Source organism: Rhinopithecus bieti, unplaced genomic scaffold, assembly GCF_001698545.2.
Source record: "Rhinopithecus bieti isolate Rb0 unplaced genomic scaffold, ASM169854v2 scaffold_10589, whole genome shotgun sequence".
NCBI lineage: Eukaryota > Metazoa > Chordata > Mammalia > Primates > Cercopithecidae > Rhinopithecus > Rhinopithecus bieti.
In genome coordinates, this window is record NW_016807065.1 from 2,813,029 (window position 1) to 2,837,736 (window position 24,708).

The window sequence follows — 24,708 nt, forward strand, 5'->3', positions numbered from 1 at the left end:
CTTTAGGGTTCTCTTAGCTTTACCCCCTAGTCTTCCTGCTACTCAGTCTCAAACCGTTCCTTAAAATTCTGTCCCATTGCCGCTGTGCTTCCAGTTCTTATCCCATCTCTTCCTCTCTTTGTAACTGCTTTATTGAGATAGAATTCTTGTACCACACGATACACCCTTTGAAAGCGTCCAATTCAGGGCCGGGTGCGGTGGCTCAAGCCTGTAATCCCAGCACTTTGGGAGGCCGAGACGGGTGGATCACGAGGTCAGGAGATCGAGACCATCCTGGCTAACACGGTGAAACCCTGTCTCTACTAAAAAATACAAAAAACTAGCCGGGTGAGTAGACGGGCGCCTGTAGTCCAAGCTACTCGGGAGGCTGAGGCAGGAGAATGGCGTAAACGCGGGAGGCGGAGCTTGCAGTGAGCTGAGATCCGGCCACTGCACTCCAGCCCGGGCGACAGAGCGAGACTCTGCCTCAAAAAAAAAAAAAAAAAAAGTGTCCAATTCAATGGTTCTTAGTATATTCACAGAGTTGTGCATCAATCATCACAATCTATTTTATTTATTTATTTATTTTTTGAGACAGAGTCTTGCTCTGTCGCCCAGGCTAAAGTGCAGTGGCAGGATCTCGGCTCACTGCAACCTCCGTCTCTGGGGTTCAGGCAATTCTTATGCCTCAGCCTCCTGAGGAGCTGGGTCTACAGGCACGTGCCACCACGCCTGGCCAATTTTTGTATTTTTAGTAGAGATCGGGTTTCACCATGTTGGCCAGGCTGGTCTCGAACTCCTGATCTTGTGATCTGCCCATCTTGGCCTCCCAAAATGCTGGGATTACAGGCATGAGCCACTGTGCCCAGCCTACAATCAATTTTAGAATGCCTCCATCCCCTTAAAAAGAAACCCCGTTACCTTGGCCACCACTCCCCACTCCACTACCCCTAGCCCGTGGCAACCACTAATCCACTTTCTGTCCTTGTGGATTCGCCTGTTGTATACATTTCATATAAATGGAATCATCTAGCAGGTGGCCTCTGGGGACTGGCTTCTTTCACTAAGCAAGTTTTTTCCAGGTTCGTCTGTGTATCAGAACTTCTTTTTCATGGCCAGGTAATATTCCACAATATGGTGGGACCACATTTTATGCATCCATTCCTCAGCGGATGGACGTTTAGGCTGCCTCTGCTTTCTGGCTATTTGGAATAATGCTACTGTGAACATTCCTCTGCACGTTTTTGTGTAGACCTATGTTTTCATTCGTCTTAGGAATCTACAGAGGAACAGAACTGCTGGGTCCTATGTTAATTCAAGGTTCAAGCTTTTGAGGAACTGCCTGTGTCCCAAGGCAGCTACACCAACCTATATTCCCACCAGCCCCGCAGGAGGGTCCCAGTTTTTCCATCTTCCTGTCCCTCTTAGGGACGGACACAACAGCTCATGCCTATAATCCCAGCACTTCGGGAAGCCAAGGCGGGCAGATTGCTTGAGTGCAGGAGTTCAAGACCAGACTGGGCAACATGGTAAGACCCCTCTCTCCAAAATATAAAAAAATTAGTCAGGTGTGATGGTGTGCGCCTGTGGTTCCAGCTATTTGGGAGGCTGAGGTGGGAGGATCACTTGAACCCAGGAGGTTGAGGCTGTGGTGGGCTATGATCGTGACACTGCACTCCAGCCTGGGTGACAGAGCAAGACCCTGACTCAAAACCAAAACAAACAAAACCTCATTGGTTAGGAGCCCCCCAGTGGACATCACAAAGGGTCACACGGACCCACCATTGGCCACCACACCCTGGCACTGTCAGTGCCACAGAGCTGACCCCTTGCTGCCTCCAGCGCCCAAGGATGCTGAAATCCTTTGCTCTACATTCTATCTGGTCCGTCACTATCCATTTCACCCTTGTAAGGGAACTACTGAGTCCGGTAACCCCTACTGTGGATAACTTCCCAACTTACTACTGTTTCTAAATTCAATTTCACTCTTCAAATGAAACCTCAGCAAATTAGAGGTATCTATACACGGAGCGTAACTGGGATGTCCCTGTATGCAAGATGACGCTAGATTCCTGCCAAGTAATTTGACACGGTCCTCCCCTCCTTCCATCCCACACTGCAGTGAGAAAGCACCTGCTCAGGACTCCCTCTTCTCATTTATAAATATTTATGTATGTATGTATGTATGTATGTATGTATGTATGTATGTAGAGATAAAATCTTGCTCTGTTACCAAGGCTGGAGTGCAATGGTGTGATCACAGCTCTCTGTAGCCTCGACCTCCCAGGCTCAAGCAATCCTCCCATCTCAGCCTCCCAAGTAGCTGGGGTCACAGGTGTGAGCCATCCCATCTGGCCAATTTTTCAATTTTTTGTAGAGCTAGGATTCTTGCCATGCTACCCAGGCTGGTCTTGAACTCCTGGCCTCAAGTAGTCCTCCTGCCTCAGCCTTCCAAAGTATTGGGATTACAGGTGTGAGCTGCCGTGCCCAGCCAATTTTTGTTTTCATTTTTGAGCCGAGACTTTCTCCAGACCAACTCCCTCTTTTCACTTTCTCTCCTCCTGAAACCCACCCACAAGAATGACGAGCTGAGCCAGGGATGGTGGCCGACGCTTGTAGTCCCAGCTACTCAGGAGGCTGAGGCAGGAGGATTGCTTGAACCCAGGAGTTTGAATTTAGCCTGGACAACACAGCAAGACCCTATCTGTTTTTTGTTTTTTTTTAAAATGATAAGATGTCCTGGAATTAAATACTGATGACTGTTGCTTAACTCTGTGAATATACTAAAACACACCAAATGGTACACTTTTAAAAGGTGAATTTTATGCTGTGCTAATTATATTTCAACAAAGTTGCTGTATTAAAAAAGTGACATGAATTAAAAATGTAACCATCTACAGTGTATTAAATGTGTACAGTTAGTGAAACCTTTAGAATATATATTTTTTCAATATATGACCATAAATCAGTGTATGAAGCCATGCACAGTGACTCATCTCTAACACTTTGGAGACGAAGGTAGGAGGATCACTTGAGCCCAGGAGCTTGAGACCAGCCTGGGCAACCCTGTCTCTAACACAAACACAAAAATACAAAAATCAGTTGGGCGTGGTGGTGTGCGCCTATAGTCCTAGCTCCTTGGGAGACTGAAGTGGGAGGATTGCTTGAGCCTAGGAGGTCAAGGCTGTAGTGAGCTGTGATCGCACCACTGCTCTCCAGCCCGAGTAGTAACAGCAAAACTGTCTCAAAAAAAAAAAAAAAAAAAAGGAAAACAAAAACATTAGTGTATCTACTGCTTGAACACATTGGACATAACCAGACTAGAACTCTATACTCAGTTGAAACTATGGATCTATCTCCGACAAAAGCAGAGAAGCAAGCAAACTTAATTTAGCTCACATACAACTTAATCTGCATCATAAAAATGAGAACAACTGCTGTCACTGAACGCCCTCGGAGGACATTAGTTTACCCAGTTTCCCTCCCTCGCCCAGTCAGCCACAATCCTCCTCCAAAAAAATTCCTCCAGGCAGCTGCGGCGCTTCCACTGGTGCTGTTCTGCACCTAGAGAGACGGTTTTCAAAACATGGTAGCTCTTGACCACCTCAGGGGAAAGTAAAGTTTACCTAACAAATAACAAAGAAACAGCGATTGGCTGGACGTCACATAAGGTCTCTGAGCTTTTAAATGATTTTCAGAGAGCTGGCAGCAAAAATGTTTTGTAAGTCATAGAGTTTGAAGACATGGGAACGTGACCCAGGACGACTGAGAATAAGGGAGATCTTGACACAGGATCGGAACTATGTTAAACATGTGCTAGGTAAACACCCAGGGAGGCACAGCCAGTCACCACCGCCCTGGCCCACCAACGGTAATGGCCTTGAAGCTGTAATTGCTACTGTGTGACAAGAATGAAAATTATACCACAGCTACGCCAGAAACAATGCACGTGCCACTTCCCCTTTTAAAGTGGGGACATTCTCAAGTCCATTTAAGCAAGAAAGAGAGAAAGAACCAAACAATCTCTTTTCTTTCTTTCTTTTTTTTAATTTTTTTTATCTTGAGACGGAGTCTAGCTCTGTTGCCCAGGCTGGAGTGCAGTGGTGCGATCTCGGCTCACTGCAACCTCTGCCTCCCAGGTTCAAACGATTCTCCTGCCTCAGCCTCCCAAGTAGCTGGGATTACAGGCGCATGCCACTATGCCCAGCTAATTTTTGTATTTTTTAGTAGAGATGGGGTTTCACCCTGTTGGCCAGGCTGGTCTTGAACTCCTGGCCTCTCTGCCCACCTCGACCTCCCAAGGTGTTGGGATTACAGGTGTGAGCCATGGTGCCCAGTCTCTTTTCTGCTTCTTTAAGGTATGCCACTTAAAAATGAAATATGACCGGGCGTGGTGACTCATGCCTGTAATCCCAGCACTCTTGGAGGCCAAGGAGGGGAGATCACCAGAGGTCAGGAGTTCAACATCAGCCTGGCCAACATGGCGAAACCCTGCTTCTACTAAAAATACAAAAAATTAGCTGGGTGTGGTGGCACATGCCTGTAATCCCAGCTACTTGGGAGGCTGAGGCAGGAGAATTGCTCGAACCTGGGAGGCGAAGGTTGCAGTGAGCCAAGATCACACCACTGCACTCCAGCCTGGGCGCTAGAGCGAGAGCGTCTCAACAAAAAAAGAAAAAGGAAAAACGAAACACATTTGAAGTATATATACACCATGGCATGGTTAAATCTAGCTTAGCAACAAACACAGCACTTCGCATAGCTCTCATTTTTGTGGTGAGAGTACTTAACATCTGCTCCTCTTGCATTTTTCAAGAATATGTCATGTTGTACACGATAAATACATACACTGTTATCTGTCAATTAAAAAAACAAAAACAAAAACCACAGGCTCTGGCAGCTCATGCCTGTAATCCTAGCACTTTGGGAGGCTGAGGTGGGAGGATCACCTGAGTCCAGGACTTCAAGACCAGCGGGGCAACATAGCAAGACTCCACCAAAAAAAAAAATTTTTTTTTTTTTTGAGACAGAGTCTCATTCTGTCGCCCAGACTGGAGTGCAATGGCGTGATCTCGGCTCACTGCAACCTCCACCTCCTGGATTCACGCCATTCTCCTGCCTCAGCCTACCAAGTAGCTGGGACTGCGGGCGCACACCACCATGCCCAGCTAATTTTTTGTATATTTAGTAGAGACGGGGTTTCACCATGTTAGCCAGGATGGTCTCGATCTCCTGACCTCGTGATCCGCCTGTCTCGGCCTCCCAAAGTGCTGGGATTACAGGCGTGAGCCACTGCGCCTGGCTCAAAAAATTTTTAAAAACTAGCCAGACATGGAGGCGAGGCGCGTGCCTGTAGTCCCAGCTACTTGGGAGTTTGTGGCAGGAGGATTATTTGATCCCAGGAGTTCGAGGCTGTAGTGAGCTATGACTGTACTGTTGCACTCCAGTCTGGGCAACAGAGTGAGACCCTGTCTCCAAAAAGAAAAAAAAAATTTTTTTTAAAGTAAAATCACATACTAATTTCAGAAGAAAACAAAAGTGAAATAAGCTGTACAAAACCAAAACAAAGTAACGTTTACAAAAATGAAATGTATTATGCCTTCCAGCTGTTTGCTCTTTTTTGCTCTAGAACCAACACATCTTTTTTTTTTTTTTTTCTCAGAAAGGCTTGTTGACCTGCAGAAAATAGCAAACTACTGACAAAGTGTAAACCCTGACCTGGTCCAAACAACATCCGAGATGCTCAAATTTTCCAAACTCTTTATATTGGGAATGTTAACCCAAACATCCAAGCCTGGCAGCATTCACGTAGGCACACGGCGTAGAACACTGATGGGAAGTTTGCCATATGCCAGACACCTCTGTGATGCACCTTACAGATTATCGCATAGAAACCCCAACCAACCCTTATTCCCATTTTAAAGACGGGAAGACGGAAACTTAGTGAAGTTACACGGCTAACAGGTGGTAGAACTGGGACCAGAACCCAGCTCGGATCTGACCTCAAGCCTGTGCTCCTGACACTTCTTCTTCTTTTTTTTTTTTTTTTTTTTTTTTTTTTTTTTTGTAGACGGAGTCTTGCTCTGTGGCCAGGCTGGAGTGCAGTGCCCGGATCGCGACTCACTGCAACCTCCGCCTTCCAAGTTCAGGTGATTCCCCTGCCTCAGCCTCCAGAGTAGCTGGGACTACAGGCGCCCGCCACCATGCCGGGCTAATTTTTGTATTTTAGTAGAGACGGGGTTTCACCATGTTCGCCAGGATGGTCTCGAGCTTTTGACCTCGTGATCCACCCGCCTTGGCCTCTCAAAGCGCTGGGATTATAGGCTTAAGCCACGGCGCCCGGCCGCTCCTGACACTTCTTACAGCTGGAGAATTAATCATTCACCCAGACACCTGCAAAACTCATCCCTTGGCCACTGGGCTGTCTACATTGTCCTGAACTCTCTCTCTGGTCATTGGGAAGAGAATGGGGCCCTTCAAAGCTACTGGCTGGAGTTTCATCTCCACGAAAACAAGGCAAAGGGGGAAACGCTGTGTTGGCCGCTTCCCTTCCGTGGTAAAACTTTAAGGTTTTTTAACCCTGTGGTCCAGGCTTTAATCTCAACAGAGCAAGAGATAAGGGGCAGATAGCTACAGCAAAACACTCAAGCACTAGCCGAATTAACGCAGGAACAGAAAACCAAATACCGTACTTCCCCACTTGTAAGTGGAGCTAAACCTTGGGTACTCATGGACACAAAGAAGGCAACAGAAACTGGGCTCTACTAGAGCGGCGAGGGAAGGAGGAGGGCAAGGGTTGAAACACTAACTATTGGGTACTATGCTCAGTACCTGGGTGACGAGATCAGTCGCACCCCAAACCTCAGCATCACGCAATATATCCAGGTAACAAACCCGTACATGTACCCCCTCAATCTAAAATAAAAGTTGAAATTTTAAAACGTAAAACAAAAGGAAACATACAAGGACCAGGGGAAAGCTTCTCGCTCCCGTCCGCAATGAAAGCACCAGCTGAGTTCTTACACAAGAAACTAAAACCCAAGGCACAGACAGTTCTCCTGGTTTTACACCCAAACGCTCCCTGCCAGGGAGGGCTGTCTGCTCCGGGGTGTGAGGGTTCTCCCGGGAGGCCTGAAACACGACAGTGCTGGGTACTGTGGTGGGTTCCATTCCATCCCTGGTCCTGCCCCGGGCGCTCCCGAACGAGGAGCAGAGGCTGGGGCCCGAGTGACCCCTCCTCTCCTCTCCTGGAGGAGGGTAAGCTGCAGCACCCCAGGACTGGCTGGGGCTCGGACGGAGCCAGCGGGCATCGTCTGCACCTGTGCAACCTGCAATCGCCGCCTAGAGCCTCCACGCATTGAAGGAGCAGCCTGCACCCCAGCACCCGTTTCCCCGCCTGGAGGAGTCCCCCAGGAGCCGGCGGGAGGCCCGAGGCAGCCCCGGGGGTCCCGCACCCCAGGCCATCCCCTGAAAAGATCGAGGGCCCCCTCCTGAGCCCCATTTTCCTCGTGACCGCCCCGCCGCCGTCGCCCTCACCTCGGCCCGATCGCCCGCAGGCCGCTCTCCGCCAGCTCCTCTGCCACTCTCGCAGCCGCCTCGGACGCCTCCGCCCGACCTCCGCCCGGCCTCCGCGGATCCACAGTCCCCAGCAACTGGGAGCCGGAAGCTGGAAGCCTCGCAAGGAGAGCGGCGCATGCGCGACCCCGCCTCGCAGGCGGGGCAGAGGGCGTGACCCGGAAGGAGGCGTGCCCTCGAGGGCGGGGCGCTCCCAGGTACCTGGGGCTGCGGCTCCCCGAGCCGCGGGGAGGGGGCGTCGGCTCGGCCTTGAGCTGGGCGCGGGCACCGAAGTGGGGGGTGCTTGCGGCGAGGATAAGGGCGACTTTTGAGGGGCAGGTCAAAAGTCGGGGTTGGGGGGCTTTTTGAAGGAGATCAATGCGAGCCTGGCTATCAGTAGGGCCGGGGGCTCTGAGGGGACAGCTGGGTTGCGGGGATCCGGAGGGAGAGCAGCAGGGTTAGGTGGGCGTTTTGTGGGGTTAACGGAAGCCTGGGTGATTAGCGAGGCTGGAGAGGGAGTCCTGGGGAGGACAGCGGGTTGGGGGATTTCAAGGGGGGTACAGCACAGTTAGGGGGACCCTGAGGGAGGACAGTGGGGTTGGGGGGACCCCAAGGGAGAAGGGAGAACAGTGGAGCTGGGGGTGTTTTGGAGGAATCAAAGGATGCCTGGAAGGGTTGTCAGTGGGTTCCTACGGGCTTGTTAGGATTGGAGGTACCTAAGCGGGGCACCCCGGTGGTAGCGAGTCTTAGTGGGGAGAGTCCAAGAAATGGAGAGGGCAGGGTCTGTCACCTGAGAAAAAGAAGCAGCCTCAGGGCGTGGCGGGAGGATCACTTCAGCCCAGGAATTCGGGACCACCCGTCTGGGCAACATAGCAAGACCCCATCTCTACAAAACATTTTTTAAAATGAGCAGGGCGTGGAGGCACCTGCTTGTGGTCCCAACCCCTCCAGAAGCTGAGGTGGGAGGATGACTTGAGCCTGGGAAGTCCAGGCTGCAGTGAGCTATGATCATGCCACTGCACTCCAGCCTGGGCAACAGAGTGAGACCCTGTCTCAAAACAACAACAGAAAAGAGGCAGCTTCGACTTCAGAAAGGCTGGTCTGGGAAAAATGAATCATATTTCATTGGGGTCTCAGACACCCAGCATACATACTATCAGATCCCCTAAACACAGACATCCAGGCAGGTGCCATCAGATACCCAAAACAGGTTTCCAAGTAACCCCCAAATATATCAGACACTCCACGTAGGTCCAGCAGATACCCCCAAACACATACTAGATAACCCCAATACAGATGCTGTCAGATACCCTCAAACAGGCGCTGAGAGTCTGAAACACGTACCATACCCTCCCCCATCCACTTCCACACAGGTGCTATTTGGCAGATGGGGACAGGCCAGATGGTTCCCCCAGCACCAGAAGCCTCTCAATTGCCATCAGACACCCCAGCCTTGAGGTTGCCTGTCTAATCCAAGTCCCCCTGACAGGGGAGGCAGTTGAACAGTAACCAGGAGTCAAGCAGAGCAGCTCTCACCAAGGTTGGCTGATCAGCCAGGCCCAGAAGATCTCCCCCTGGCCAGACAAGGTGGCTCATGCCTGTAATCCTAACACTTTGGGAGTCCGAGGAGGGAGGATCACTTGAGTCCAGGAGACTGGGCTGGGAAACTTAGCATGACCCAGTCTCTATTTTAGAAAAAAAGATTTCCCCAAACCAAATCACTTCAAAACATGCACAATATGTTGTTGAGAGTCCCTAGTTGAGAAGCTGGGAGGTGGCATCCCCAAATGGACCAGCCTTCAATTTAAGTCCAATCTTCATGGTCCAGAGGAAGGGAGCATGTTCAGGGAATTGGATGGCTCAGAAATGCAAGACATAATTCATCAGGCACCCTACTGCAGCTGAGGTCAGAAACCCTAACACGGGAGTTTATGAGGGCTCAATGGATGAGCAGCTGTTTCTTCTCTGAGTAGCTGTGACTTTTGGACTTAGGGCCATGAACCTTATTTTTTTCTTTTCTTTTTTTTTTTTTTTTTTTTGAGACAGGATCTCACTCTGTCACTCAGGCTGGAAGTACAGTGGCACAATCATAGTTCATTGCAGCTTCCATCTCCTGGGCTCAAGTCATCCTCCCACCTCAGCTTCCCGAGTAGCTGGGACCACAGGCATGTACCACCACACCTGGCTACTTTTTTTGTATTTTTTGTAGAGATGGGGTTTCGCCATGTTGCCTAGGTTGGTCTTGAACTCCTGGGCTCAAGTGATCTGCCTGCCTGGGCCTCTTAAGATGCTGGGACTGTAGGCATGAGCCATCATGCCTGGCCTTTGAACCTTATTTCTTTCTTTCTCTTTCTCTTTTCCTTCCTTCTTTCCTTTCTTTCTTCTTTTTTTTTTCTTGAGACGGAGCCTCTGTCACCCAGGCTGCTGTGCAGTGGCACCATCTCGGCTCACTGCAGCCTCCACCTCCTGGGTTCAAGTGATTCTCCTGCCTCAGCCTCCCAAGTAGCTGGGACTACAGGTGTGCACGACCAAGCCTGGCAAATTTTTGTATATATATATACTTTTTTTAGTAGAGTCATGGTTTCACCATGTTGGCCAGGCTGGTCTTGAACTCCTGGCCTTAAGTGATCCTCCCACCCTGGCCTCCCAAAGTGTTGGGATTACAGGCGTAAGCCACTGCGTCTGGCCATAAACCTTAGTTCTGTAGCTATCTTGGTTATAGGAACCTTCAGGTGGACCCAGTCCTCCCCTCAACATAGAAACCAACTTTCTCAGAGATAATCAGGAAGGAGAAGCATCTCTCGTCTTTCTTTTATCCATCCAACCATTCTGCATTTATGAGTCTCTTGTTTTTTTTTATTTTGTTTTTGAGATGACAGAGTCTCACTCTGTTGCCCAGGCTGGAGTTCAGTGGCGTGATCTTGGCTCACTGCAAACTCTGCCTCCCAGGTTCAAGCAATCCTCCTGCCTCAGCCTCCCGAGTAGCTGGGATTACAGGTGTCCACCACCACACCTGACTAATTTTTGTATTTTTTGTAGAGAGAGGATTTTACCATGTTGGCCAGGCTGGTCTTAAACTCCTGACCTTAGGTGGTCTGCCTGCCTCAGCCTCCCAAAATGCTGGGATTACAGGGGTGAGCCACCACACCCAGCTTCATTTATGAGTCTTTATCATGGGCCAGGGGCTCTAAGAGCTAAGGAGATGCAACGAACTTAGGCCCAGAGCAGGATTTTCTCAGTCTTGGCACTTTCGACAATTAGGGCTGGATAATTCTCGGTGGAGTGGCAGGGGTGGTCTCCTATGCACTGGAGGGTGTTGAGCAGCATCCCTGGTCTCTACCTCCTAGATGCCAGTGGCTCCCCCAGTCCTGAAAAAAATGCCTCCAGATGTTTCCTTGGCTGAGAGCAACTGGCCTAAGAGACATTCAGACACTTACCCAGCCTAATTCCGACTTCCTGGAGGAAGTGGGCCTGGGCTTTGTCTTAAAAGGATGAGTAAGAGTTAGGTGGGAGAGGGAGTTCCAGGAACAGCGCCGGATGAGCAAGGCACAGGTGATGTGTATGAACAGCCATGAGACTTCAGGGTGGCTGGGCCGTGGAGTCTGGGGAGCCTGAGTAGTGGGAGAGAAGCATGGAGGGATAGGTGGGGTCGAATCATAAAGAACCTCAAAGGTCAAGGCTAGGAACAGGACTGTCCGGCGTGGTGTCTGTTCTCTGAAAAGCATCCCAACTTTATCATAGAGGCCCACCTTCTCTAATTACCTGGAGTGTGACTCATTCTCTGTTCTGTTTGTTTAACTTACTGGGAGGCTGTTTCCTCCATGGGAGAGACTGTCACGTCTGGCTTTGAATACCTTTAAAAGAAGGTAGGCCTGTGGGGAGGCCTACCTTGTCCTACCTTGTCCTACCTTGGGAGGACCTTTCTCAGTCTGCTGGGAATGAGACACGGGTGTTCTGGCCCCTGCATGCTTCCTGACACAGGTGGGGAGGGGTTAGGGTCTGTGATTTTTTTTTTTTTTTTTTTGAGACAGAGTCTCAGTCTGTCAACGGGTTGGAGTGCAGTGGCGTGATCTCAGCTCACTGCAACCTCTGTTTCCCGGGTTCAAGTGATTCTCCTGCCTCAGTCTCCCGAGTAACTGGGACTACAGGCAGGCACCACCATGCCCAGCTAATGTTTGTATTTTTAGTAGAGACAGGCTTTCACCATGTTGGCCAGGATGGTCTCGATCACTTGACCTCGTGATCGTCCCTCCTCAGCCTCCCAAAGTGCTAGGATTACAGGCATGAGCCACCATACCTGGCTGGGTCTGTGATTTATTATTATTTTTATTTATTTTTGCAGCTTTGCAGAGGCAAGGGTCTATGATTTAAATGCTAGCTTTACCTCTTATTGGCTAAAAGGCTTTATATGACAATAACAAAAAAATGAAGAGGGTGATGATGATGATACAAGATACCATTGCCCATATGTGCCAGACATCATGCCATCATGCTAAGTGCTACCCACATCATCTTTCTCTCTTTCTTTCCTTCCTTCCTTCCTTCCTTCCTTCCTTCCTTCCTTCCTTCCTTTCGAGACGGAGTCTCACTCTGTCACCCAGGCTGCAGTGCAGTGGTACAATCTTGCCTCACTGCAACCTCCACCTCTTGGGTTCAAGGGATCCTCCCACCTCAGCCTCCTAAGTAGCTGTGATTACAGGTGTGCGCCACCATGCCCCACTAATTGTTTTGTGTTTTTAACGGAGATGGGGTCTCACCATGTTGGCCAGGCTGGTCTCACACTCCTGACCTCAAGTCATCCTCCTGCCTTGGTATCCCAAAGTGCTGGGATTACAGGCGTGAGCCACCACACCCGGCCTTTACCCACATTATTTCTTTTTTCTTTTTAGGGACAGGGTCTTGCTCTGTGGCCCAGGCTAAAGGGCAGTGGCAGATCGTAGCTCACTGTAGCCTTGAACACCTGGGCTCAAGCAATGCTCCCACCTCAGCCTCCCTAGTAGCTAGGATTATAGGCGAGTGCCACCACACCTGGCTAAATTTTTAACATTTTTGTTGTAGAGACAAGGGTCTCACTATATTGCCCAGACTCCTGAGCTCAAGGGATCCTCCTGCCTCAGCCTCCCAAAGCACTGAGATTACAGGCGTGAGATCACAGGCGTGAGCTTCCGCACTCAGCCCCATATCATTTCTTTCACACAAACTCAAATCTTTCTTGAATTCAAAGAGTTGTCCTGCAAATCAAAATCAAATGATGTCTATAGGAGAAAGAACTTCATTCCTACCACGCTGAGAGTGGGATGGATGTCATGACTGGCTTCCAAAGAATAGAGTAGGGCAACTGAAAAGTAGTTACTTTTGGAGACGTTACCTTCACAATGATTAAGGTTGACATCTCCAGGGATGTCCTGCAGATAGCATGGACCTCCTGATTTGATGAGACAAGAGAGTTCTAAAAAACCACAACCCCTGGCTCATTCTAATAAAACATCAGACAAACCCAGATCGGGAGATTATGTACCAGATACCTGGCTAGTACTTCTCAAGACTGTCACAGTCAAAAGCAGTAAGGTAAGATGGAGATACCCTCACAGGCCAGAGACATTAGGGAGAGAGGATGATTAAAGATGACGTAAGGCAGGCGCGGTGGCTCATGCCTGTCATCCCAGCACCTTGGGAGGCCAAGGAGGGCAGGTCGCTTGAGGTCAGGAGTTTGTCACCAGCGTGGCCAACACGGTGAAACCCCATCTCTACTAAACATACAAAAATCAGCCAGGCGTGGTGGTGCACGCCTGTAATCCCAGCTACTCGGGAGACTGAAGCAGGAGGATCGTTGAACCTGGGAGGCGGAGGTTGCAGTGAGCTGAGATGGCACCACTGCACTCCAGCCTGGATGACAGAGTGAGATTCCGTCTCAAAAAAATAAAATAAAATAAATAAATAAATAAATAAATAAATAAAATGCGGGGTGGATGCAATGGCTCATATATGTAATCCCAGCACTTTGGGAGGCTGAGGTGAGTGGATCGCTTGAACCCAGGAGTTCAAGACCAGCTCGGGCAACATGACAAAACCCTGTTTCTACAAAAATAAAAATAGAAATAAAATAAATTATCCTGGTGTGATGGCATGCGCCTCCAGTCCCAGCTACTTGGGAGACTGGGGTGAGAGAATTGCTTGAGCCCATGAGGTGGAGGTTGCAGTCAGCCAAGATCACACCACTGCACTCCAGCCTGGGCAACAAGCAAGACCCAGTCTCATTAAAAAAAAAATTAGCCAGATTTGGTGGTATAAGATTGTAGTCCCTGCTACTTGGGAGGCTGAGGTGGGAGGATCTCGCAAACTCAGGAAGTCGAGGCTGCAGTGAGCTGTGATCATCCCACTGCACTCCAGCCTGGGCAACAGAGTGAGACTCTGTCTCAAAAAACTTAAAAATAACATCAGGAGAAGATGGGAAGGAGGGCTTAAGGGGACTGTCTCTACTTTCTTTGTACTTTCCTATAAATATAAAATTAAAAGTATATTTTTTAAAAAATCAAAGGGCAGGTCAGGCACAGTGGCTCACGCCTGTAATCCCAGCGCTTTGGGAGGCTGAGGCGGGTGGATCACCTGAGGTCAAGAGTTTGAGACCAGCCTAGCCAACATGGTGAAACCCCGTCTCTACTAAAAATACAAAAAGTAGCCGGGTATGGTGGCACATGCCTGCAATCCCAGCTGCTTGGGAGGCTGAGGCAGGAGAATGGCTTGAACCTGGGAGGAGGAAGTTGCAGTGAACTGGGATGGCACCACTGCCCTCCAGCCTGGGTGACAGAGCGAGACTCCGTCTAGAAACAAACAGACAAATAAATAAATAAAATCAAAATCAAAGGGCATCATGTGGCAATGGACTGGTGATCAGGGGCTCAGGCTGTGAGTTCAAATCCTGACTTAAGCAAAAACTTAACTTCTTTGGGCCTCAGTTTCCTCATCTGTGAAAGAGAGAAAGTGCTAGTGTCTATAGAGTTACAAAGCTGAATGAGGAAATCGGTTTAGAGCACTTACAGACCAGGCTCGGTAGTTCACACCAGTAATCCCAGCACTTTGGGAGGCATAGGTGGGAGGATCACCTGAAGGCAGGAATTCGAGACTAGCCTGGATAACATAGCAAGACCCTGTCTCTATAAAAAAATAAATATCAGGCCGGGCGCGGTGGCTCAAGCCTGTAATCCCAGCACTTTGGGAGGCCGAGACGGGCGGATCACGAGGTCAGGAGTTCGAGACCATCCTGGCTAACACCGTGAAACCCCGTCTCTACTAAAAAATACAAAAAAAGCTAGCCGGGCGAGGTGGCTGACGCCTGTAGTCCCAGCTACTCGGGAGGCTGAGGCAGGAGAATGGCGTAAACCTGGGAGGCGGAGCTTGCCGTGAGCTGAGATCCGGCCACTGCACTCCAGCCTGGGCAACAGAGCGAGACTCCGTCTCAAAAAAAATAAAAAAATAAAAATAAAAATAAAAAATAAATAAATAAATATCTCAATAAAAACAAACTAAAGCACTTACAGTGTTTGTGACAGTGTAAGTGCTCTGTACGGTAATGCTAACCATTGTTGTTATTTGTGCAAAGTCTTTTATGATTATAAAGTGACATTCAGGAAATTAGACACTGTTGGAACTCTCATCGCTCAAGGTCATTTTTGTAAGGGGTTTATTGATTTGCAGGACATGATAAGCTACTCGCCTTGCTTGCTACCAGATAACCTCATTCAGGGGTTGGCAAACTTGCTCTGTAATGCTGCAAACTCAACTCTGCCAACCAAAAGTGTAGCTTGAGCCAAACATGGTGGCTCATGCCTATAATCCCAGCACTTTGGGAGGCAGAAGTGGGTGGATCACTTGAGGTCAGGAGTTTGAGACTAGCCTGGCCAACATGGTGAAACCCCATCTCTACTGAAAAAAATTAGCCAGGCATGGTGGCAGGCACCTGTAATCCCAGCCACTCGGGAGGCTGGGGCATGAGAATTGCTTGAACCTGGGTGGTAGAGGTTCCAGTGAGCCGACATCGTGCCACTGCACTCCAGCGTGGGCGACAGAGCGAGATTCTGTCTCAGAACAAAACAAAACAAAAAACAAAGATGTAGCTTGGAAACAACTGAAGATGATACATAAATGACAGGAGAGCTGTCCTGCAACAAAACCTTATTTGCAGACTGTAAAATGCAAATTTCATAGAATGGTTGTGTGTCACCAAATATTTGTTTTCAACCACTTACAAATGCAAAAAACCCACACTATTCTTAGCTTTCAGCATATACAAACAAACAAAAAAACTCAAAAAACAAAAAACAGGTGATGGACTGCAGTGTGCCAGTCCCTGACTTAGTAAATTGTTGCCAACCCTTTCCGAGGTTGCATGGTCTATTTGGAGATCTGATGAAAACCCTGGATGCTCACCTCCTCCAGAAAAATGCAGGGACACAGCAGATGTGGCATATAACTCCAGGGGGTCTGAAAGCTCATAAGCGGGTGCTGGAGGCTGTCCCGCCCAAATCCCCAGCTAGAAGGCAGGAATTGTCTTTGCAGCTCCCCCAGTGGAGAAGGGGTCCCGAGCAGCAATGGCAAATTCCAGGCTCACAAATTCCAGGGGCCACTGAAGCCTGCCTTCCCTGAGAAGAGTCTAGGTGGAGGCTGGATTTGCAGACAGCAAGCCCAGCCATCAAGTGACAAGTGACAGGGTCCTCTGAGCAATCCCCCGGTTGGGGGCAGGCATGCACGTTTGTGTGACCTGCAGCGGGTTCCGACAGACCTCTTCTACCTCCACTTCAAGCACACTGGCCTTTCTGCCGCCTGAGGCACATTCCTGCCCCAGGACCTTTGCACCTACGACCTGAAATACTCTTCCCTACATATCCACAGGGCCCTTTTCCCACTTCCTCCACATCTGGATTCCAACGTCACCAATTCGGAGAGGCTATCCCTGGACACTTAAGGGAGAGCCGTGGTCCTCACCTGGGGGTGACTGCATTCCTACCCTGCCACTAGAGGACAGTCAGCAACATTCCTACCCTGCCACTAGAGGACAGTCAGCAACTTGGTCATCATAGCTAGGGGTGCTCCTGCCACCAAGTGGGTGAAGGCCATGGATGCTGTTCAACCTCCTCCCAGGCACAGGGCAGCCCCACACGACAGCCCCAAATGTCAGTAGTGCTGAGGTTGACAAACTCTGTAATCACTCTGTCTCCTTTTCCAACTTCATATTTTTCCTTTGTCTTTTTTTGAGACAGAGTCTCACTCTGTCACCCAGGCTGGAGTGCAGCGGTGCAATCTCAGCTCACTGCAATCTCCGCCTCCCGGGCTCAAGCGATCCTCTCACTTCAGCCTCCCGTGTAGCTGGGACTACAGGCATGCACCACCATGCCCAACTTTTTTTTTTTTTTTTTTTTTTTTTTTTTGAGACGGAGTTTTGTTCTCATCGCCCGGGCTGGAGTGCAATGGCGCGATCTCAGCTCACTGCAACCTCTGCCTCCCGAGTTCAAGCGATTCTCCTGAGTCAGCCTCTGAGTACCTGGGATTACAGGCATGTGCCACCACGCCTGGCACATTTTTGTATTTTTAGTAGATATGAGTTTCACCATGTTGGCCAGGCTGGTCTTGAACTCCTGACCTCAAGCGATCCGCCCACCTCGGCCTCCCAAAGTGCTGGGATTACAGGCATGAGCCACTGCACCCGGCCAGGAAATACTTTTGGTTGTCCCAACTGGGGGGGGGGGTTGCTATTGGCATTGAGTGGGTCTAAAGGCCAGGGATGGTAGTCAACATCCTGCAATGCACAGGAGAGGCCCCCATGATAGAAAGTGATTGGGCCCCAAATAGGTCAATAGTGTTGAGTCTGTGAAACCTGCCTGTCAGCAGCAATGAGCCAACTAACGGCGTACAAATCACTCCGGGTTCTTGTTAAAATGCAGATTCTGTTTCAGTCCATCTGAGATGGGACCTGGGATTTGGTATTAAAAGTTCCCAGGTGGGCCAGGTGCAGTGGCTGATACCTGTAATCCCAGCACTTTGGGAGGCTGAGATGGGAGGATCACTTGGGCTGGGGATTTCAAGACCAGCCTGGGCAACATGGAGAAACCCCATCTCTACAAAATATTAGCCAAGTATTTGTGACACGCACCTGTAGTCCCAGCTACTCAGGAGGCTGAGGTGGGAGGATCACTTAAGCCTGGGAGGTGGAGGTTGCAGTAAGCTGAGATTGCACCACTGCACTTCAGCATGGGTGACAGAGCCAGACCCTATCTTAAAAAAAAAAAAGGCTGGGAGCGGTGTCTCACACCGGTAATCACAGCACTTTGGGAGGTCGAGGCAAGCGGATCATGAGGTCAGGAGATCGAGACCATCCTGGCTAACATGGTGAAACCCAGTCTCTACTAAAAACAAAAAGTTAGCTGGACGTGGTGGCAGGCGCCTGTAGTCCCAGCTACTCAGGAGGCTGAGGCAGGAGAATGGCGTGAACCCGAGAGGTGGAGCTTGCAGTGAGCCGAGATCGTGCCACTGCACTCCAGCCTGGGTGACAGAGCAAGACTCCATCTCAAAATAAATAAATACATAAATAATTAAAAACAAAAAAGTCCCAGGTGGGCCAGCCATGGTGGCTCATGCCTATAATCCCAACACTTTGGGAAGCTGAGGCAGGAGGATCCCTTGAGCTCAGGAGTTTGAGACCAGCCTGGGCAACATAGCAAGACCCCATCTCTACAAACAGACCAAAAAAATTAAAAATTAGCAGGATGTGGTTATATATGCCTGTGGTCCCAGCTATTTGGGAGGCTGAGATGGGAGGATTGCTTAAGCCAGGGATTTCAAGGCTGCAGTGAGCTATGATCACACCACTGCCCTCCAACCTGGGGCAGAGAGAGAGAGAGAGAGAGAGAGAGAGAGAGAGAGAGAGAGAGATCCTGCCTCTAAAATAAAAATAAAATTTTTAAAAGTTCCCAGGTGACAGCCCAGGTAAGGTGGCTCACACCTGTAATCCCAGCACTTTGGGAGGCCGAGGCAGGCAAATTACTTGAGGTCAGGAGTTCGAGACTAGCCTGACCAACATAGTGAAACCCTGTTTCTACTAAAAATACAAAAATTAGCTGGGCATGGTGGTGGGTGCCTGTAATCCCAGCTACTCGGGAGGCTGGGGCAGGAGAATCACTTGAACCTGTGAGGTGAAATTTGCAGTGAGCTATGGTCATGCCACTGCACTCAACCTGGGTGACAGAGTGGGACTCCATCTCAAAATAATAATAATAATAATAATAATAATGAAGTTCCCAGATGATGGTGATGCTCTAAGTCAGTGGGCCAAGGTCATACAAGACCTTGGATGACCCCAAATCAGAGTTTAAAGACCTCAGGATTTTTCTGAAAAGTGAAAGCAGGAACAGAAACAAATGGAGAATGATAGTGAACCAGCAATCATAGAAGAAAGTGCCTAGTTCAGCTCAACCTGGAGCTGTTCAAGCAAGAGCACCCAAGAGCAGGCTCCCAGAACCTGCTCTGTGCAGCCTTGGTTCTAGATCTCTGGCTTTACTCACCCAACTTCCAACCTCCTACCTGCCCCTTGCATCTGATGCCTAAGATAGATTGAGCTCACCTCATGCCCTGCAGAAGAGAACAAGGTGTCAGGGAAAAGAGGGAGTCACCTGCTGTCCCACATTAAGGACTTCAGCACGCCGACTTTGTTGGTGCACTGAAGATTTGGCAAAGACTGGGCACGGTGGGTGACTCATACCTGTAATTCCAGCACTTTGGGAGGCTGAGGCGGGAGGATCGCTTGAGTCTAGGAGTTTGAAAGCAGCCTGGGCAATATAGTGAGATCTTGTCTCTACAAAAATAAGTTAAATATTAGCCAAGCATGGTGGTGCACACCTGTAGACCCAGCTACTTGGGAGGAGGGAGGGGGAGGATTGCTTGAGCCCAGGAGGCAGAGGCTGCAGTGTGCTGAGATCACACCATTGCACTTCAGCCTGGGCAACACAGTGAAATCCTGTCGCAAAAAAAAAAAAAAAAAAAAGATTTTGCAAAAAGCCCATGCCAGCCTCCGCTGAGGACGGCTCATGGGTCACAGAGCTGGATGGGGATTGCCTAACAAAGGAAAAGCCCAAAGAGGAACACCCTTGACACCACTGACCACCAACAGCCACGCCCAGCCCCATGGCCAGCAATGGCACTGCAGAAAGAGAGGGAAACGTGAAAGAAGGAAAATTCCCGCACCTGGAGCAGGTAAAGCCAACAAATGCAAAGCCTGCGGTCAGGTTGCTGAGAAGCACTTGCCTCAGGGTGGAGATGTTGCTGTCACTGCATGGTCTAAGCCTATCTAGGATCTGCTTGCCCATCTCATTCACCCATTGATTCCTGTCTGGAGGCAATTCTGTCCCCCAGGAGACTTTTGGCCATGGCCGGAGACATTTTTGGTTGTTGCAACTGGAGGCAGGAGGTGGTTACTCCTGACATTTAGAGGGCAGATGCCAGGGATGCTACTAAATATCCTACGATGCACAGGATAGCCCCTTAGAACAAAGAATTACCTGGACCCAAATGTTGACAGCGCTAAGGTCCAGAAACTGTGAACTAGCCTGCGTTCTGCCAGTCACAGACGGCGGTTTGGATTCTTGCTACAAACGGCGCATGAATCTTTCCTAACACGCAATTGCCACCACCTCCTCTTCTTCATTCCCTTCAAAGTGGAGCTTATTTGCAAAAAGACTAAGTTCTAAATCCCAGCGATGATCAGAGCCATCTCTTTCTGGGAGTCTCTTGAATCCGGTACTCTTTCTTGAGTAGAGACTCTTCCCCTCGCAACCCCGCGACCACCGAGAGCCCCAGGAAGCAGAAAACGACCTGTTATGGATAAAATGGTATGCCTCCCCACCATCAAATTCATATGTTGCAATCCTACTCCCTCACTTCTGTCCTGTAGGATGTGACCTTATTTGTAAATAGAGTCTTTGCGAATGTAAATAAGCTAAGATGAGGCCACACTGGAGTCTGGTGGGCCGCTAATCCAATGTGGCTGGTATCCTTATAGAAAGGGGAAATTGGGATACAGGCAGGGCCATGTGATGCTAAGGGATGAAGCCAGGAGAGATGCCTGGAACAGATCATTTCCTGGCACCTTCATATGAAGCTCCGCACTTGATCTTAGACTTTAAGCCTCCAGAACTGCAAGGGAATATATCTCTGATGGTTAAGCCACCTGGTAAGTGGTGCTTTGTCCTGACAGCCCTAGCAAACCCATCCGTGGCTCAAGTCCAGATGCTGCAGGAGGATTCCCACAATGTCAAAAGCTGGGACTTAAAGGGACTGTTGCCAGTCCTGAGTTAGCCCAAGGGACCCTGTGCCCAGGGAGCCATCCCTCGTTCTTTCCAGGGAGCCGCCAAGGAGAGGGCAAAACAGAACGAGGATGCACACATCAAGAGAGCCCAGAAGTATGACTGAAAGGACGCGAAGAAGAGAAGGTGACTGCCCTCCAGGAGGATGGATTGGGCCACCAGACTTACCCGAGCTCAAGAAGGGTTTGCCACACAGGGGGCAGCTGGAGGGGCTGGAGAAGGTCCCTTGCACGAGCTGGTGCCCATGGACACACTCCCGCCTCTCTCGTGCATCCTGGCCCTTGTCCTTTAGATGTGCTGGGCTCTTCCCCTGGATGGGACAGAGGCAGGTCTCAGGATGCCCTCTGCAGGGGCTGGCCCTCTTAGGTACTGTGTACGCAGCGCACCGCCAGCCCCAATCACAGGGCTCCCGGGTTAAGGGCAGCATGCCAAGCTGGGGAAGGCAGAGGGGGGCCCCGTGGCTCAGCTCCCCTGACCTTCTCCTTCTGCCTGGTCACTCGACTGCGGAGGCAGCTCAGCCTGCGCTTCACGCTGGTACTCTTGTCACTCTTCTCATTCTTGCCAGCGCTGTCCTCGCTCCTGGGGGACGAGAGGGAAGGTCCACTAGAGGGAGCCAGCAGCCATTCTGAGGCAGCCCTGTGGGTTGCTCCAGGAATCCACCTGGAACCTGTCTCCCTGTGGCCTCCCGGTCCTGCCTTACCCCTTCCCTGGCCCTTGACTTCCTCCTTCCCTCCCTCCTTCCCTCTCTTACTTATTCACTCGGCAAACACGAATGAATGTTTGCAAAGTTCCGGGAGCTTTGGGGACTGGGTTTGCAGACTGAAATGCAACATGATCTCAGGTTTGCGGTCCCTCAATGCCTGGGCTGGGAATTTCAGCTCTCTTCACTTGTGATTTCTATCTCTAATTCACATCCCCCACCCCCACTCGGTATCTAATTGACCTTATTTATTTATTTATTTAAATTTTTTCTGAGACAGAGTCTCACTCTGTAACCCAGGCTGGAGTGCAGTGGTGCGATCTCCACTCACTGCAACCACTGCCTCCAGGTTCAAGCGATTCTCATGCCTCAGCCTCCCGAGTAGCTGGGACCACAGGTGTGTGCCACAGCTAATTGTTGGTTTTTGTTTTTTGTTTGTTTTTGTTTTTGATTTTTTGAGACTGAGTCTTGCTCTGTTGCCCAGGCTGGAGTGCAGTGGTGCGATCTCAGCTCACTGCAAGTTCTGCCTCCTGGGTTCACGCCACTCTCCTGCCTCACCCTCCCGAGTAGCTGGGACTACAGGCGCCCGCCACCACGCCCAGCTAATTTTTTGTATTTTCAGTAGAGACGGGGTTTCACCGTGTTAGCCAGGATGGTCTCAATCTCCTGACCTCGTGATCCGCCCGCCTCGGCCTCCCAAAGTGTTGGGATTACAGGTGTGAGCCACCGCGCCCAACCTGTTTTGTATTTTTAGTAGAGGCCAGGTTTCACCATGTTGGCCAGGCTGGTCTCGAACTCCTGACCTCAGGTGATCCATCTGCCTTAGCCTCCCAAAGTGCTGGGATTACAGGCATGAGCCACCGCACCCAGCCCTAATTGGTCTTTAAATCTTGCTCATTCTTCTATCTCCTCCCCCATCCCCAACTCCATCCTTGGGTCACTGGCATGGCTTCCTGGATTTCAGGGACACCCTCATTTAATAAATATTAGGTTAGTGACATATAAGGCAGACATGATTCCTGCTCTGGTAGGATCTATTTCCTGGGTGGAGACGCCGTTTCTCCAGTCTGTGCCCCCGATCCCAGTCCAAGTGGCTTCTGGAACTTTGTAAATATTCGTAAATGTTTGTTGAATGAATGAGTGAATGAGAAAGGGAGGGAGGAAAGGAGGGAGAGGGAGGGATTCAGGGACCTTCAGCCTTGTCTGTGATCCTCATCCTGTCCCCATCCTATCACCAGAACTGATGATGCTTGCAGGCCTCCCTGCTATTTATTTATTTATTTGTTTGTTTGTTTGTTTGTTTATTTTTGAGAGGGAGTTTCACTCTGTCGCCCAGGCTGGAGTGCAAGGGCGCGATCTCGGCTCACTGCAACCTCCGCCTCCTGGGTTCAAGTGATTCTCCTGCCTCAGCCTCCCGAGCAGCTGGGATTACAGGCACCCGCCACCACATCTGGCTAATTTTTGTATTTTTAGTAGAGATTGGATTTCACCATGTTGGCCAGGCTGATGTTGAACTCCTGACCTCAGATGATCCACCCTCCTCGGCCTCCCAAAGTGCTGGGATTATAGGCATGAGTCACAACACCTGAGCCCCACTGCTCTTTAGGATAAAGTCTGCGCTCTCTCATGTGGTTGAGGTGGTCTGGTCTCTGTTGACTTCTCCCACCTTCCCTCCTCCCCGCCCTACTCTGATGTCATTCCCTAAGCCTTCTAATTCCATTTTGTTTCCTTCGTCTTCATCTGCACATATTGGCAAACTCCTACCCTTCCGTCAGAACCCTGCTTACATCGTCACTTCCTCCAGGAAGTCTTCCTCTGTTCTCTCAGGGTATACGAGAGCCTCATCCCTCCCTTCCCTGCCAGCTCCCACCATTGCCCTGATGGGGGCCCCAGCTCCTGCCTCCAGCACAGGGGGCCTGGCCCAAAGGACCATCCGTAAACACTTGTTCAAATCCAAGGCTGCCCTCCCCTGCCGTTCTCACTTGCAGCAGGTCTGTATACTTACTCCGACAGGAATTCAAACCAGGTCAGGTTCGAGTGGGCTTCTCCGGAGTTGGCTGACATGCAAGCCCTCTGCCGGGCCCTGCAGGATCAGAGGGGACAGATACCTGGGTCGGCAGCCTCCTCTCCCACTCACCTACCCCAGTGCTACCAAGTACAGGCAGGCACCAGGTACCCCATCTAAGAGCCCACCTGTCCTTGACACTCTGGGCTTGTGTGTGAGACATTATGACAGGTTTTCCAGCAGAGGGCAGTAATGTGTCTTGGCTGAACAAAATCAGTGTTAGCAGGAAGATTTTTTTTTTCTTTTTAAATAGAGATGGGGTCTCGCTCTGTTGTCCAGGCTGGAGTGTAGTGGTACAATCACAGCTCACTGCAGACTCGACCTGTGGGGCTTGAGCGATCCTCCCGCCTCAGTCTCCTGAGTAGCTGGGACTATAGGCATGTGCCACCATGCCTGGCTAATTTTTAATTTTTTTTTTAACCAAGTACTTAAATCTTACACAATTTTTTTTTTAAAAAAACAAGGTTTGGCTCTGTTGCTCAGGCTGGTCTCAAACTCCTGGGCTCAAACAATCCTCCCACCTCAGCCTCCCAAATTGCTGGGATTATAGGCGTGAGCCACGTCACCCAGCAAGTTTTTAATTTTTTTTGTAGAAACAGGGTCTCACTATTTTTCCCAAGCTGGTCTCAAACTCCTGGCCTCCAAATGATCCTCCCACCATGGCCTCCCAAAGTGTTGGGATTACAGTGGTGTGAGCCACTGCATCCGGCTACAAGAAGATTTTGTAACAGATGGCAGTGTCTTAGGCAGGAGGCACCTTTACCTGTTTGCTCCAAGGGCCCCCTGTGCCAGGGCAGCCTGCCCCTCTCCACCTCTTGTCTTCTAGCCTCCTCCCTCCTCTCCTGCCTCATTTTTCTTCCCTTGAATGCAGCCTTCCCTTTTTTCTTTTTTTTTCTTTTTAAGTCAGAGTCTCACTGTGTCACCAGGCTGGAGTACAATGGCGTGATCTCGGCTCGCTGCAACCTCCACTTTCCGGGTTCAAGCAATTCTCCTGCCTCAGCCTCCTAAGTAGCTGGGATTACAGGTGTCCGCCACCATGCCCGGCTAATTTTTGTATT

The 24,708-nt window shown here is 50.0% G+C and overlaps 1 protein-coding gene across 1 annotated transcript in view; it reads right to left on the reverse strand.

Annotated features, from left to right (window-relative positions):
• LOC108534551 (uncharacterized) overlaps positions 1–23,867 on the reverse strand; it is a 48,568-nt gene extending 24,701 nt beyond the window's left edge. The window contains exons 1-3 of the mRNA XM_017880000.1: positions 23,591–23,867; positions 21,362–21,464; positions 21,054–21,195 (exon numbers count right to left, since the gene is read on the reverse strand). Coding sequence (XP_017735489.1) covers positions 21,054–21,195; positions 21,362–21,464; positions 23,591–23,649 — 304 coding nt within the window. The 5' untranslated portion in view covers positions 23,650–23,867. The remainder of the gene's footprint in view (positions 1–21,053; positions 21,196–21,361; positions 21,465–23,590) is intronic.
• Between the last annotated feature and the right edge of the window lie 841 nt (positions 23,868–24,708).